The sequence below is a fragment of the Numenius arquata genome, chromosome 2 (genome assembly GCF_964106895.1).
Source record: "Numenius arquata chromosome 2, bNumArq3.hap1.1, whole genome shotgun sequence".
NCBI lineage: Eukaryota > Metazoa > Chordata > Aves > Charadriiformes > Scolopacidae > Numenius > Numenius arquata.
The window spans coordinates 48,460,555-48,477,520 of NC_133577.1; the positions used below are offsets into that span (position 1 = coordinate 48,460,555).

The window sequence follows — 16,966 nt, forward strand, 5'->3', positions numbered from 1 at the left end:
TGCCTCCGGCCAGCGCAGGACTGAAACTTTGTGCTTGGTTTGTGGGTGATTTCAGCCAGGGAAATGCCATGACTTCTGTAGACCGCGTCATGTCCCTCAGCCTGGAAGATCTCATAGCTGGAGCATTACTCCTGGTGACCTGCCCATGTTTCCCTGCTGTTGACTGCATTCCTGGTTGCACGTTGACTAAGCCCTTGGAGCACACGAAGGGATGTCTTTCTCCAAGAGAGGAGCACATATGGTTCTATGGTGGTATCTTACATCCCCACCAAGAGTCAAGGTTAAAAAAAAATCCCCATGACCACAGCAGAGCAGGCTGGACTCAGATCTAGCCGGCACGTCCACATCATGCACAGCCAGCTCACGCTCCTGGAGTGGGTGGCTAGTCCGCCTCCGCTGTGGTAGCCACACGCCGTTGGGATTACATCATTGCAACGTCCCACCTTCTACAACTCCCACCGGCGAAGCACAGGACTGAGAACGGCAGCGAGTGAGTCAGTGCCAGGCGCATGTGGGGAGAGGAGCTGAGGTTTCCAGGATTGCTCAGCGGCTTGGAAAAGCCAAGAGGGAGGATGCCTGCCCCCCCATCCCCCCTCCTCCCAGCCAGAAGATTTCGTCGTGATGGCTCCTGGGCGTTTTCCATCTGCGGCAGACGGCTCCTGGGGAGGCCGGTACTTGCCGCGCCGTTGCTCCATATGCTGCTGGGGCTGACCCTCCGCCTCCCAAACGCTCTGTTGGGTTTAACAGATGTGCCGATGCTGTTGCGGCTGCCAGGCTAAGGCTGGGACCCACGAGTCTCGGCCTGAGCTGGGGTTTGCACCCACTGCCGGCGGCAAAGCAGGGAGGTGAAACTGGGGATGAGTCGAGTGGCTTGGAGGAAAGGTAAAAGCCTCCAGCCGACTTCTTGAGCTATTGTAAATCATGTCAGCCAGCCTCAGGCATCCCCAGCTGCCTGTTTTCCTCTATTCATTGTGATTTTTTTTCCCTCCGCAGCACCGATATGAGCTTAGCAGTGCCGTCTCAAGAGCTGGTAGAGCAAGGAGGCCAGTGATGGAGCCTTCTCAAATCCTAGCATAAGGCAAGAATCCTCAGAATTTTTGAGGTTCCCTCTCTCACTCCTCCTTACAAGAGGCCCTCCCTTCCCAGCTAAACTTGAATTTAGAAGCTGCTTGAGGGGGTGCGTCTGTGTGCATGTCTGAGGGAGAGAAAGCAGCTCTAAAATCAAGCTACAATTGAAGCGTGAGGCTGGCAGGGATACTGGTAGATACAAAGATCAGGCGTTGCATCGTCTGCTGAAGATGAGAACATCCTGGCAGCCTGGTGGCCCAGTCACGCCAACTCGTGCCCCCCTAGAAAAGCTCTGCCCTTGTAGTCTCTCCTGTTGCCTTGGTGGGGAGCGACACACCTCACTCAAATCGCAGTGTGGTGCCAGCTGGAGAGGGTCTGTTGGGTGGGAGAGCTGCTCAGGGCTGATGGCTCTGCTTGTGGGGACAGTTCATGGAAGGATGGGAAAGAGGTGATGCCTGTGACGTTCCCCTGGGGCAGAAAGCTGCTGTCTTGAGTTCTCAAGGTCCAGAAAAGTCAGGGTTTTAGCCCTGAAGCAGTACACCCGGCAGCTCTTGTTGGGGTCATGGAAAATGCCTGACTGTGCTTTTCATGGGGATGACTGTGAGGAACACATGGTCCCGAGGATGGTCCTACCTCTGCCAGGTGTGGTACCTGCGTGGATCTCTACTGCTGCACACCTTCCCCATGTCCTGTGTGGACGTGTTTGGCCTGCAGCATGTGAAAGCCTGCGTGGACACCCGCGTGCAGATGGCATGAGGGCAGCTCTATTTGAAGTGGCTCCTTTTTTTGGCTGTGCTGATGATTGCATCCCAGGAGCGGCAAGCAGTCAAGTGCGCTGAGAATATTGTAATATCTTCTTGGAAGTGAAGATTCGAAGAGGAGACAAGTAGATTTGAGACAAGTAGATTTTGACAGCATTGCCTTTGGCTTACTGTGTTTATGATCCCCTTGGATTTACATTGCCTTGTCTTCCTTCAACTTCCTTGTCCATTAGACCAAAACCACTTTGAGGTGAACTGAGGTGAACACTAGGTCTCAGCAGCTAGGAATGCCTTTTGTATCCCATATAGGGATTTAGACATCTGATCTTTCTTGCCTGGTTTCTTGAGAGTATCCAGAGGAGGAACTTAATGTCTGGAGATTGACATGTGTGGAAAAGCCCATCTTACTCCGCGGGGAGGACGGAGATGGGGCTCTGCTCCGCTGTACTCAGCGGTACCTGACCATTAGACCTGCAGAAGCAGGTGGCCAAGCCCCCTTTGAACTTGAGGGAAGGTTTGCAGGGATGTTACTGGGATGGATCTTGAGCGGTTGAGAACAGAACTGAAACTGGAGGTTTTCCTGGTCTGCTGTTGCCCTTCCCTTTGCTGACTCCATACATTTCTCACCATGGCCTCTGGGTTGTAGCTGAGCTAATCTGGTTTCCTGTGTAATGCAGACTAAGTCCAGAGGGATTCTGTTATTTTTAAAATCTGCTTATTCAGGCATTGTCTTTTGAGTTGCTAACTCTGGATGTGCTGTGATGTAGACCAGGGCAAGAAGTCATGTGTGTGCAGGTGGTCTCCCTGCTGGCTCCATCTGCTCAGGGCAGAGGGGTGGTGGGACAGCAGGGAGCGGGCCATGTCTGAGCAGAGGTGCCTAGTGTGTGGTGGGGGTGGATGGACCTCTATCCGTGAGGATGGATGGAGCTATAAACTCTGAGACGTGAAGGAGGGAGCCTGGTGAGGAGGATGGGGGAGAGGGAGCGCCTGAAGGCTTCAACACCTTTGGACTCAGCAGTGGCAAAAGCTGGAGGAGGTGTTCCCATGCTGCTATATGTATGTGCTGCTGGCTTTGCTCTCTCTTGTGTGGGCTGGGGGTTCCCTGGGTGGGTGCTCCGCCAGGAGACATACGTGGTGCAGAGGATGCTCTGAGGCTGAATTAGCTGGATAAGAGAAGATCTGTAATCACCCTGCCCCTTTGGTCTTGGTATCCTTCTTATTCCTGATGACAGGCAAGAGCACAGCATGACCCTGCAGGTGAGCAGTTACACAAACGAACTGTGGAAAACACGGTTGAAACAGAAGTATCTTCATCAGGAAACAGCATGATTGCTTTTGTCTCTTGGAGACCAGGCCCCAAGAGGTTAGTGCTCGACGCTGTGTTTTTCTGTCACCTCCTTAGGCTGTGATCTCTGGGGATGAAGATATGAGAACAGTGCATCAAGGAGGGCAGGGGTTGCTGTGTGTCTTGGGCATAAAGTGGAACCACCTGAAAGGGCCAAGGTTTTATTTCTGCCGTCAATCAGCTGGCTTTTGTGGCCTAAGTTTGAAACTTTCACAAGCTGGGCGATGTCTTAAGAGAGAAATGCTCTTGCCTGTTCTTCTGTGCAACTTGGTAACCGTTTGGTAGCAGTAGAAATAGCTAGCACAGGTTGTTTATGTCAGGGAAAGTATTTTAATATGTTTTTTTTAACTTCTCGTAATGCAGTTCAGCAGCTGAAAGTCAGTGAGAGAGATGGCTTTGGGCAGCCAGCTCGCCAACCACCGATCAACTGTTTGAGATCCAGCTGTACCATGTATGTAAGAGGGGATTGTCGTGTGCTGGGATTTTCTGTTTTAGGGAACTGTCATTACTATCTCTTCCGGTCATAGTTACCCTGTTTCCAAGCTCTTCAGCCTTCCAGGAATTCAAACCTTTGCTATACAGGTTGGTTACTAGCACAGTCAGTTCCCCTAGCTGGGAAAACTTGCTGTCTGCTAACAAAAGGCACAGTATGGAGCTCCTTTTGTCAAAACCCACTACTTCTACTTTTGTGCTAGGGTTTATACCTGCTGACACTCAAGGTTTGGACCTCCTATGACTATAGGTGGGCCAAAATCAGAGTTTTTCACTCAAAAGAGCTCAGTTCTGCGCTTTGTAGATTCAGTCCATCTGGAGTCCTCACCACACATAGTGGCATTTTGTACATGGTCTTCTGGGTGGACTCAAACTTGAAACTCCAAGGAGATTTGGGAGCAGGTATGTGATCAGAATCCAGAAAGATTGTTTTCAGGTAGCAGAGAGAACAAGGAGTGCTGAGATTTGCAGTTGTTGGCAGCTAAGAAAGGAGAGCAAGACAGGTTTCCTTGGTATTAATGAGAAATGGGCACTTCATAAAATCATAGAATAATTCAGGTAGGAAGAGACCGCAGGAGGTCTCTGATCTAGCCTCCTGCTTGGAGCAGGGTCAGCTATGAAATCAGACCAGGTTTTTCTCTCGATGCAGAAACCACTGAGCCCTCTTGGGCTCCTGCCTCTCAGGCTTGGCCCAGCGTTCTGTAAGACCTGACATAATTTACAAACCCTGATTGCAGTGCACATAATTTGCAGTTCTCCCCCAGCTGCCTGTGTTCATGTAAGAAGCTTGGAAGGTGCTTGAGAAGCCTGTCCTTGCAGCACTTGCCTTACCGTTATCTTTCCTATCTTGCAGACACGATGGACCCAATTCAGTCACAGAGAGTGCATTTAAATGAGAGGAGGGTTAGGTGCACACTGGAGCACGCGTGCTGAAGCCTCTCATCCTCGCTGCCTGCCACGTTTTCCAGGATTAATTGTTATGTCAGTAGCAAATCTGTGTTTCCAATCTGTGTACCGCTGTGTGGTCGCTCTGATAGAGGTGCTGAGGTGACTGGAGACCGTCACCCATGTGATCAACAAGCAAGAGTCTGTGCTGCTGCTTGGGTGACATCAGTGTGTTTGGTGGCCTCAGGTCATTCTTGGTGGGACAGCAGTGAGAGGAGTTCCCTCTTGTCCTCTTCTGGGGCTCATCACCTAAGAATGATTTGCTTAACTGCCATACTCATGTATCTCTTCTGGGTTGACATTGAAAGGCTTTGCCCGTGGTGAGGTTGCTTGGACTTCAGCAGAGTCCCCACAGCGCTTCATAGAATCATAGAATTGTCTAGGTTGGAAGGGAAACTTCCAGATCATTGACACTATCTGCTTTTCATGCTGCTTGGGATTTGCAGCTGTTTTCATGCCCTGCTTTCCACTGTGCATCCTCTGCAGTGCATCCAGTGCGAGATGTGGTGACCCTGATTCCCTGTTTCAGGTTGGAACTGAACTCCTAAACTTTTCTCTTCCCTAAGGATTGACAAAACTCGGTCAGAGACAAAAATCCGTCTCCCACTCAGAGACAAAAATTCCACGGAATCTGTACTCTGTGATGTTGCCCGAAAGTGGAGAAAAAGTGGAGGCTGGTGATGTTCTGGAGCAGGGTTGGTTGTGTCTCCGTCATGGATGCTGGAGGGATATGGCCAATGTGATGGTGCTTATTCTGCAGCAGTGGATTTGCAGTCCTATTCCTCCCCCTCCTTTTCTTTTTCTTGAGTGAGAAAGATGAGGGCGACCCTTGGGAAGGAGTTGAGGAGAGAGCTAGACTGTACGAGGAGCTGATGGAAATGTATAGGCGGGTGTTTTGAATGCAGGAGGATGTGTCAGTTAAGTGACTGTGTTACTCTTTTTTTTTTTTTTTTTTTTCCTTCTGGAGGGCAATGCTAGTTATATCTGAAAGAGCTGTGCTGGGAGTGTGAGTTATGGCACCTGTCTGCGCAGCGAGCTGAAACCATTCCTGAGCTGTGTTCTCAGCTAAAAGGCATCTGCGGGGCAAAGGGGATCAGCAGCGTGGGTACTGGGGGAGTCCAGAGGACCTCGGTGTCTCGCAGCCTGGCTCCTAGCAGTGGGGGTGACTCTGGTCTGCTCCAGCAAACACCATAATATAAATAATATTAAATTTCCTACTCACTGTCCTTTGTTTCATAGAATCATATAATCATGGAATGGTTAGAGTTGGAAGGGACCTTAAAGATCATGGAGTTCCAACCCCCCTGCCATGGGCAGGGACACCTCCCACTAGACCAGGTTGCTCAAAGCCCCATCCAGCCTGGCCTTGAACACCTCCAGGGATGGGGCAGCCACAGCTTCTCTGGGCAACCTGTTCCAGTGTCTCACCACCCTCACAGGAAAGAATTTCTTCCTAAAATCTAATCTAAATCTCCCCTCTTTCAGTTTAAAACTGTTCCCCCTCATCCTATTGCTCCACTCCCTGATCAAGAGTCCCTCCCCATCTCTCCTGTAGCCCCCTTTAGGGACTGGAAGGGGCTATAAGGTTTCCTTGGAGCCTTCTCTTCTCCAGGCTGAACATCCCCAAAGTTTCTCTAAGTTGTCCCTTGTCCCAACCCCACAGTACCTAGCTGGGTAGGAAAACCATCCACACAGGACAGGCATCCTCGATTTTGAGGACCTCACTTAGAAGGAGCCACAGTCTCTATCCTAATTGTCTCTTCCTTGGAGGAGAGTGCCTTTATTTTGTTTGGACTGATGTTTTGCTTGCCAAAAATTACTGTTTCAGAGAGGAAAAAAAAAGCTGAAAACAGTTTATCCCCCTTCTCCAAGTGATAGATTTTCTTCACCGAAGTTGTTTTGGTTTTCTTTCCCCATGAGACAGTTTTGGAAATTCCCCACCCACCTGTCCTTTGCATTTTGCCAAGAAAAACGCATGCACAAAATAGTTCTGGGTCGATCTTTAAGGTCCCTTCCAACTCTAACCATTCTATGATTCTATGATCTGAAATGACTCTTCCCTCCTCCTTTTCCAGTTTCTCCATTTGCTCTGCTTGCATCCCAGCCCTGTTCTCAGCAGCCTCCTGGGGAGATGTGTGCTGCACCCCCCTGATGAGGACTTCTCTGCAGGCACTGGGGGAACCTTCTTCTCTGCAGTCCCCATGGGAATTTGCTTCAGTGGTGGGTTCCTCCCATGAGAACAGGTTTGTCATTGGGATGGAAGAGTTGGGGGGCCCCTTAGGGTTTCCTTCTTGTTGTGTAGATGGGCATCAGAACAACGAGGGAAGAGACTGCCCCAGCTCTGGCAGAGAAGGGGCTTGGACCTGGTGCTCTGGTGCCAGAGCTGTGCAGCTCTTGTCTGAGTCTCAGCGCCTCAGTTTAAAGCATCCCCTGAACCTGAGGGCATAGACGACGATGAGCAGAATATGTACAGCCTTTGGAGCTGGGTTTGGCCTCTCTAAGTATTCTACAGCAAGTTAGTTTGTGTTGACAAGTAACTGCTGGTTAGCTGTGCTGTTAACCCGGAGTTGAGATGCTGTCTATCCATCAATACCACGTGTCTCTCTCCAGCCTCCAGTCTCTTACTCGGTCCCTTGGGAAACAGCAAAGCTAGTGCTGCCAGGGCTAATTATTCCTCAAGACAGAAGACATGTGATAAAATATTAACCTTTTTCAAAAACAGAACCCCAGTTAATTAGCTCCACTTCTGCGACACATTCACCCAGAGATAAAAGCTCGCTCCCCAGATATCTGTCTGTGGCGCGGTGATCTTTCTGCATGTCTCTGTCACGATGGGGGACGGGGAGGGAGGGGGGAGAGCTGGGAATATTAATAAAAGACAGTGACCTGCCAGTTGCTGAGCCCTGAGGACAAACTGCTCCATTTCAAGGTGAGCGATGTCCGGGTGCAGGCACCGCTGCTTTCATTCGAGAGGCTGAAACTGGAAATGGAGACTGAGCAGGTGGTGGGATCCCATCTGCTCCGCTCCCCTTGCCTGGGTTACGTCTGTGTTGTCGGTGCCCCACACTTCTGAAGCCTAAATCTGGGGGTGGTGCGGGTGGACAGGGCTCAGTAGAGCTGAGAGAATAACCGTGTTTCCATTCTTCGGTTATTTAAGAAAAAGAAAAGCCAGGACTTGGCAATTTCAAGGTAAAACAAAAGGAAAACTCTCAGTGAATCTAAAAGTAAAAACACAGGAAAACTTAAGGCCAAAGGGATCTGTTTTTCTCATCCTGAAAAGGAAAAAAAATTCATTTAGATCACAAATGTTTTTGACACTTTAGTCATCTGAAAATGACAGGCTGTATTTAAAAGCAAGTGATTTTGAGTATCAGTTGAAAAGCACAGGTTGGGCTCCTCTAGAACAAACGATGTGCTGGAGTGGAAGTGATGCTGTGACGTGCGTCGGCGGCTGCTGGAGCCGCTTGTGGGATGATGTAGCACCACCGCAGCAGTCGCTGCACCGGGGGGGAGGGCTTCTTCCCACCAGAGGAAGGGATGGGGGGTCTCTGATAGACCAGGATCAACCAGCAGCCCCAATGGTGGCCCTCAGGATGGGTGTGCCAACACCAGTCAATCCATGGAGCCACTGGGTCTCCTCTTTAAACTCAATGTGCCTCCTTCCCTGCAATGGACAGAGAGGATCCTGGGGGTTTTATAGGGAAGTAAAATTTAACCTTGCTTTTCCCAGTGCCCATTGCAGAGAGTGATGCAGTGCCCTCCTGAGCCATGCTGGGGCCCGCTGATGACTTCATGATGGACATCGCTTTATCACCAAGTGCTTTGGCGCTCCTGGGGTGCCATTGATCACTCTCTGCTAGAGCCATCCTCTGCCTTTGACTGCTATAAGATATTGACCATCTGTCTTACAGTTATTATGTGCCATCGATTACTTTGATAACTTGCTCCAAGTAATTCTGACAGAATGAAGTTGTTTGTTTAACTTTCATGCTTGTCTCAGTTTTTCTATTGACCCAATACGTTTGCGTAGGCTGAAATCGAAGTCGAGTATTAGTAAGCAATGGAACTAATTCTCCGAGGCTCGCTACTATTGATAATTAAGGCCATGAGACAGTTTCTTCCATCAAACTCTTGTTTGTTTTTTTCAGCTACCCAGTGCCTCAAGTCCTTCTCCATCAACTGTAGCAAAAGGGCGATCACAGGCAATGATTCAGGGCCGTTTGGGTGGATTTTTGCTGAAAGCACTGCAGAGCCCTGCATGCTTGAAGTGGTTTTGAGCTATTGCAGCATGGAGTTGGGTTTGTGCTTCTCCCACTTATGACCAACGAGGCGTTGTGGGGATGGGGACTTTCACTTCTTTGCTTTGCCACGTGGTGCCAGGAAGCTCTGGTCAGAAAGCAGCCTCCCTAATGTATCTTTACGTCTGTGATTCTGACCCTCTGGAATGTAATTTCAGGTTGTCCTGGCTTCTAAAGATCTTTAATACAGGATTGGTGGCTTTCCAGGAAGGTGCAAGGTGCCAGATTTTGCTTTACTTTCACCGAGTGAAAACCTTTGATGTCAGCTCTGATATTCCAGTAAAACTGGCATCAGAAATTTGGCCACGATTTAAAATTTTACTGAAAACAAAGAAGGTTCGGTTCTTTTGTTTTGTTTCCTTTTTTTTTCTCCCCCCACTTTTGTTGGCTTCTTTTTTCTTTTTGCCTCAGTTCTGAGGAAGGAAGGGTGGGGGGAAGTCAAGAAGCAAGACAGACCCTGAGTCTGTGTGGAGGGCTCTAGAATTCTGAATTATTCATGAGCTGCTTTGAAAATCAAGACACACAATCTAGTTTAACTTGTGCAGCCGTGCTATTCTCTCCTTCCTTTTTAGTAGGTTCTTTTTTTTTTTTTTTCTCTCTCCCCTTTTCCAAAGACAAAAATCCAGCAAATTTTTAATAAATTATAAATGCATCATCTCGTTGCTTTTGAGGTTTGCAGGCAGCAGCACGTCATGTGCACAGAAGGTTATTTTTGCCTTCTTCCATTTCCCCCTTTCTTCGAATTTAGCTGTTTGATTAATTTTTCAGATACCTATCTTGCAGGGAAAAGAAAGAAAAGAGACCGAAAGAGGCGATGAGTTAGAGGAAATACTAATTGTGCACTAGCCAAATATAGCACTACTTCAATTTCCAGAAGCTGTGTAGAAAAATGTCCTCCTTGCTCAACCCAAGATGGTTGACCTTCTCTGGTCAACCCACAGTTGAGTTGAACTAGGGTTCCTGTTTGCATGTTCCTGCCCTGGTGGGCAATGTGCATGGTGGTACCCTGCCAAGGCTTGGAGCTGCTTGCCTTCAGGGTAAGCAGTAGCTGTGGCCATCACATTCATGGTAGCACATCGACTCCAGAAGAACACAGAGGCTGAGAAGACCTCTTTCATCATCTGCTGCATCTTCTCCTGCCCTTTGCCTTTTTTCTAGTATTTTTGCGGTAGCATGTGCTGGGGAGGGGAGAGGCGGGGACTTGGACAGGTTCCTCTGGGAGTCTAATCTACATCCAGAACTGGTTCAGTGCCTTGGCAGTGTTTTCCTGTTGGTCTTCCTTACAGTTTTATCCAATTACATCTAGTTAAAGCCTGCTAAATAATTCCTTGACGGCTCTGACGCTAACCACCATTGAATATTTGTTGCAGATGTGCCTCCTCACTGTTGCTCAAGCCCTTGCATAGCCCCAAGTCGTCTGCTCAACCAGGGATTCCTCCCTTTTTGGATTGCTCCCATTTCTCCCTGCCCCAGCAGCCCCTGGGGCTGTTTCATGCCACCCTGGAGAGTTTTTCAGTCCCTTTTTGGGAATGCAAATCTGGGACGTGTGCCAATCCAGCACAGAGAAATCCTACCAACCTTTCTCAAGGGTGTTTTTTCTTAACTTTGGCAAGCTGAACTTCAGCTGGAGTTCCCTGCAATTACATGGCTATCACCAGCTGACACCTGACTCCTCCTCCCTCCTTCTTTCCTTTTGGCATGGCTGCTTTCCAGAGTCCTCCACCTTCCAACTGTTTCTTTCAGCCTCTCTTTGCTCTAGACCTTTTGGTGTTTTGGTAGGACCAACCTGCCTGCAGTCATGGCCAACCTGAGGTGGATCTGCAGGATCAGGATAGATGCTGCTTTCCAGAGTCCTCCACCTTCCAATTGTTTTTTCAGCCTCTCTTTGCTCTAGGCCTTTTGGTGTTTCCATGGCACCAACCTGCCTGTGGTCATGGCCAACCCGAGGTGGATCTGCAGGACCAGGGTAGATGCCAGAGGGTCTCTAGCTGGTGGCAATCCCGGCAGCCATTGCTCTTCCTATAGTGCCACAAAGGTCACATATGTGCTCTGAGCAGTGACATTCATGCTCCAATTGTGGTGTGTCCTGGTGGAGTGCTCAGCATCAAAGTTCTTAGCATTATGGAAGAAACCCCAGAACTTTCTTGGTAGGTTTTTGTCCCAGACCTGACCCCAAGTGCAGGATGTACAAGCAGTGAGTGCTGGAGACCTGCAGCAAGGCAGACCATGGTCAACCCTCCTTCCAGGTGGCAGCCTTGCTAGGAATTGTCCTAATTGAAGGGGTGCAAAGTGTACCTGTAGAAGGAGGTGCTGGCATACCTTGGGAATATGAAGTAGGAATTGGAAGGTCTCTCAAATCTGGGTGACAAAATATTTTGAGGTGACATGCAGAAAGGATGGCTTGGGAAAAGCCAGGAAGAGCCGAGGGTGGTGACGAGGGTCATGAAGAAGGCCACTGACCCCTCTGTGTGCTCCGGTCATGCAAATACCGTTTTGTCGTATCCCATTTATGCTGTTGTATGAGACTGATGTATTGACTGTAACGTGAACGGCGCTTCTTGAATTTTCCACCTCTGGAGGGCATGAAGTAATGATTTTTTGAAAGGTACCCTGCAGTCAGACTGAAGTCACTGGACTTAATGCATGGGGAACTGAGAAATGCACAGATAACTGGGAAAAATGCCAAAGACTATATTACCCAGAGGTCAGGAGAGACAGCGCACGGTCCTGTCCAGCAGTAAGATCTATGAACTTGTTAGCTCCCATACGATTCGCCGCGTATGTTGCTTATAGGTCTAAGTCTCATCATGCCCAGGGTCCCTATTTTCAGAGTATTTTCATGGAAATCGCCTGTGATTTTGCTTCAGTTCGAAGACAGGGTTTAGGCACAATGGTATGACCAAGGTGCCCATGTGTTAACGGCATGTTGGGAATACGGAGTTGAGATGTTCTGCTCCTTCCACCCTGAAGGACTTACAGCAAGCAGCCAGTCCAGGCTGGGATTTTCCAAAGGTGTTTCCTAAGATGCAGCTGAAATGCCCCACTCATAACTTTCTGATTCTGAAATTATTTCAAATTCGAATGGGGAATAATCTTAAAACAGAAAAGTTAAACTTTCCATCAGATGGAAGTTAGACTGCTGGATTTGCAAGAGGAAATAATAATTTTTTTTCTCCAGCTGGATGCTCTCTCTGGGATTTTTAGGGTAGGCCAGCCTGGCTTCTGCCTTGTTTTGGTCCCCCAGATGCTGTGAGCTGGTGGAGCAGCCCATCTTGCCAGCACTTCAGCCTGGCGGGATTCCTGCTGGCACTTCTTGTGCAAAGGTTGCTCCCTGGTCCTGCTGCAAGGTTTCAAAGTATGAAACTTTACATGACTTCAGCCTGTGAGTTTCAACACACTGCAACAATAAGCAATGCAGCTATGACTTCCCCCCCCAACTTTCTTTTTTTTTTTTGTTTGTTTGTTTGTTTTTTTTTAACAACCTCAAAAAAACCCCTCAACCCTCCAAATTTTATTGTTTTCCTGAAAATGTTCTAGGTGGTGTTTTTGTGGGGTTTTTTTTTTGTTGTTGTTGTTGTTTTTTTTTTCTTTTTGGCAATTGGGTAACCTATGAAAATACCATAAGCAGCACAAAACGTTTATCCAGTGACAGCCCGAGGTAGCACAGGCAGCTCTTAGCAGGTTTATTTTCATTATTACAGCAATTTTAGGGCTGCATGCTGCAATTTTCACTTGCAGTGAGGTATTAAATTGAAATTACCCCAGATGTAATTGTCACACAAAATAATTCTGGACATGCTGGATTTAATGCTTTTCCAAGCTGTGGTTTTTATTACCCAAGCAAGTGCCAAAAAAACACTTGTAGTCAACAACTTAAACTGAAATTTGCCTTCTGAGGAGCCAGGATGTTTAGCTGCAGTTACACTGGGGGAGGAAGGGAAGGAAAAAAAGAAGGGGGACCAACTGGAGGGAAGTTTGGGAGGGTTCCTGAAGGAAGGAGGAAAATCCTGAGCAAGGGCAGAGTCGGGGCCACACAGGGACCCCGGAGGAGCCCTGGCAGATGCAGCAGCTCAGCCTGACCCTTTTTGGGCTGATTTTTGGGGCGGGGAGTGACCCAGTGCTGGTCACAGAGGTGAAGTGAGGCTGGGGGTGCTACCAGGTCCCTGCCCACTCCGTAGCATCAGTCCAGTCTTTGGGATGCAACGAGCCAGGCGTGAGTCACAGAGCCACTGACCAAGCCCTGGAGTGTTCTCTATGTGATGTTTGAGTGGTTTCCTCGTGCATGTTGTCTAATTAGGCTGGTCTGGGTGTCTAGACATCTGGAGTTTTAAAATCAAGTAGTTGTCATGCATGAGGAGCCTTTGTCACAGCCCTGGTGGGCTCATGCAGCGTGCAATATCCCTGGCACTCCCACTGGTGGGTGATACAGCACGCATCCGCCCAGGCTTTATTTATTAGCTTCTTAACTGTCGTAATAACATAAGTAAAGTATTGATGGCTTTGTATTTTCCACACTCTTTCATTCTTTTCCAGAAATAGCTCCCCTTGTTTGCTCCACACAAGCCCCCCCTCTCCCTGGTGTCGTATTGGCAGTGGGTGGGAGGACACGCATCTGGGAAGGGTTGGGAGATAACGGTGTATAAATAGCAGAGGGAGAGCAATCGTCGTCTGTCTCTGCAGCTCTGCAAAGCGAGCAGGAGCTGAGCCTGAGAGTGGAAAACCAGGCTCCCAGCAGCAGCATCACCAGCAGCTTCTTCTTTCCCATCATATCAAGTTGGCAAAGTTCAGCTGAAGTTGGTGATGGAAAGGGCCACCGTGACACAGCTGAGCAGCTGAGGGCACGACCCGGTGCTGTTTAGTAATTCAGAAACCCACTGCTTTTAGCATCCCTGAGATGTAACTATGATGAATGAGGGTGTTGTTGCACGGGGCAATGTCACTGAATTTTCTCGCGCATGCGGAGGGACCGTGCAACTTCAGTGTCCTTTGAGGATGGACCTAGAATTAGAATTGGTTGAATGACGAATTCTGGGGGTTGGTGACTATGCTGAAAGAACAGGGTAGTAATGAGAAATCTGCTTTGGTCAAGCGGAGGCAGGATTTGGGAAGGGTTTTGATGAGAGAAGGCAGCAACCAATTTAGTATAAGCTTGCAAATGTTTTTTTCTTTCCTTATCTTTGGAATTATTTCACCTGTTGCTCACTCTTTTTTCCTTTCATTTATGTCACTTCGTAAGTAATTGGAAATGCAATTTAAATTGCAAAATCCAAAAAAAGGTGAAAAAAACCTCATTAAAAAGAGCTTCTCAGGCATTTTGGCATTTCTGAGGTGCAATATGCTGTGCTGACAGCATAAACCAGCAGCATTCGGCTACTGTTGCTTGCTTTTTCCTCCCCATCCCCACCTTAATTTTTCCATCTGTTTTTGCTTCGCCTTTGAAGATACCGTGGGCCAGAGCTTTGGAGGAGGAAACTGGTGTTTTGTTGAAAGAGTGGTTCTTCAGTTCTCTTTCCTGCTTTATTTGAGGATGGTTAGTGGTAGCACCTGGGCAGTAACACAAGAGCGGGCAAGTGCCTTATGGATGGGAAGGGGCATGATGGCTGTGATGAGGAGCTCCTCAGACTTGGCACCAGCTGCCCACCTGCCACTGGTGTGGCATCCTCTTAAGGCCATCACAGGGGCTGACAGGGACCTGGAAAGAGCAGCACAGATGTAAGAGGTGTATCCAGATTTCCTGAGCTAGGAATATGTTGGTGTCAGTCTATAAAAGCCACAGATTTCATCAGCTAAAGGTCAAAGTCATTACAGAGTCTACAAGGTTTCCTCCTGGGGCTGTGGTTGAAGTTGTGGGTTTTCACCTTCTGCAGGCTGGCTTGGAAGGTGTTAAATCCCGATCTTCCCTGAGGTGAGGTTATGCTATTAAGGCAGAATGAATAAGGAAACAATCAATTTAGAAAGGGGACTTGGCTTACCTTGCAGCTGGCTGGTGGAAATTGCTGCCTTGGGAGGTGGGGGAGAGGCAGCTTGGAGCTGGAGCTGCAATGATGCTCTTAACCTCTGCTGGTGCCACCAGCTGGGTGGGTGCGAGAGCGCTCAGGCCACTGCTTCAATCTAAGAAAGAAAAATACACCTTATCACAATAAACCAGTACTTCTGAGATGATACTGAAAGCCCCATGAAGCTCAGAAAGCCACCGAGGCAGGGTAAGACTTGCAGCTGGCCTTCTGCAAGCACCTCACCTGTGGCGTCAAGGACCCGTTTCTGATCCCATTGTGCTAAAGTCAGTAAGGAGTATCTTTGCTGGAGGTGGAATTGCCCTAACTAATATAATGCCCTTCTTTACTGTGAGGGTGGCAGAGCCCTGGAAGAGGCTGCCCAGAGAGGCTGTGGAGTCTCCTTCTCTGGAGACATTCAAAACCCCCCTGGATGCGTTCCTGTCCAGCCTGCTCTGGGTCACCCTGGTCTGGCAGAGGAGTTGGACTAGATGATCTCTGAAGGTCCCTTTCAACCCCTACAATTCTGTGATATAAAAAACAAGGGTCTTTATCTTCCCGCCGCCCATTGGTGTGGGAAGCTGGCGGTGCCAGGAGGGTAAGCTGGCTGGGAAGCAATGGTTAGAGAAGAGGGCTGCAAGCTGGGTGCCTCCATTCTCATCCTGCCCTATTAATGACAGTTAAGCTCTTTTTTTGCTGCTTTAATCCTCCATGACTTACTTGGCAGTTTCTGGACTCCTTCAGAAAGGATTCACGCAGAAAAACTCTTTTTTTTATTATTATTTTTTTTCAGTAGTGGCTGGCAGACCATCTTCTGATGGATACTGCTGCCTGCGTTAATGAAGTGAGCTCCTCCCTTGAATTCCAGCTCCTGAACGGCCTTTTCCTCTTTCTCCCTCCCCAGGTGTACGACTTTGCGCTATCGCCAGGACCTGCCGCCCACCAGCGTCATCATCACCTTCCACAACGAGGCCAGGTCGACCCTGCTAAGGACAATTCGGAGGTAAGAGCTTCCAGCTTTGCTGGAAATGGTCTTATTTATAAAAGCTTTTAAAAAAACCGAGGTGGAGTAGAGGTTTTCATGAATAAAGGAAGAATCTCTTTGCGCCCAATGGGACTGGGGTTGTTCAGCCTGAAGAAGGAGAAGGCTCCGGGGAGACCTTAGAGCCCCTTCCAGTCCCTAAAGGGGCTACGGAGAGGTCGGGAGGGACTCTTGATCAGGGAGTGGAGCCATAGGACGAGGGGGAACAGTTTTAAACTGAAAGAGGAAACTGAAGATTTAGATGAGATCTCGGGAAGAAATTCTTTCCTGTGAGGGTGGTGAGACACTGGAACACGTTGCCCAGAGAAGCTGTGGCTGCCCCATCCCTGGAGGTGTTCAAGGCCAGGCTGGATGGGGCTTTGAGCAACGTGGTCTAGTGGGAGGTGTCCCTGCCCATGGCAGGGGGGTTGGAACTGGATGATCTTTAAGGTCCCTCCCAACCCAAACCATTCTATGATTCTGTGATTCTATGACTGGACCTACCAGCAATGGTCTCAAATGCTTACTGGGAGAATTAGCTCTTCTCTGAGAATTAGGTTTTTGTGGTGGGATGCTCAGAAAAATAAGTAGTTGTGCTGCCTTTTCAGGGTCTAGCACGGGGCGTTCTTCAGGGAGCAGCAGATTAGACAGAGCCTGGGATAACAGGTTTCCTATCCAGCTGGATATCGGTGCTCAGCTGTATTTTGTCCCAGCCCTCTGGGGACAGCTATTGTTCTGCAGATGTCTACTCCAGCACTGCTGTTTGAGCTTCTCCAGTGACCCAACAAGTGCCAGAAAGGCTTGCTAATTAGAGAAGCCCTAATGGTGCACATGCAGACTGGATTTTCAAGGACTGTTTCCGTACGCCTCTGGATACACGGTGGAGCGCTCTGGGCACACGGCCATTCCTTCATTTGTTGGTTTGTTCTTGGCTGTGTTTTGCTGTAGTGGATAGACTGAAGGCTTCGTTTTCACCGCAGGTTTTTGAAATCAGCGCTTAATCCCAGTGTGTGCCTCCAGTCTGCAAGTTCTCATGTAGGAAG

The 16,966-nt window shown here is 48.8% G+C and overlaps 1 protein-coding gene across 1 annotated transcript in view; it reads left to right on the top strand.

Moving 5' to 3' along the window:
• Positions 1-16,966, top strand: part of GALNT14 (polypeptide N-acetylgalactosaminyltransferase 14) — a 92,340-nt gene that overhangs the window by 39,147 nt on the left and 36,227 nt on the right. Inside the window, exon 3 of the mRNA XM_074168237.1 lies at positions 15,807-15,905. Within this exon, the coding sequence (XP_074024338.1) occupies positions 15,807-15,905 (99 nt within the window). The remainder of the gene's footprint in view (positions 1-15,806; positions 15,906-16,966) is intronic.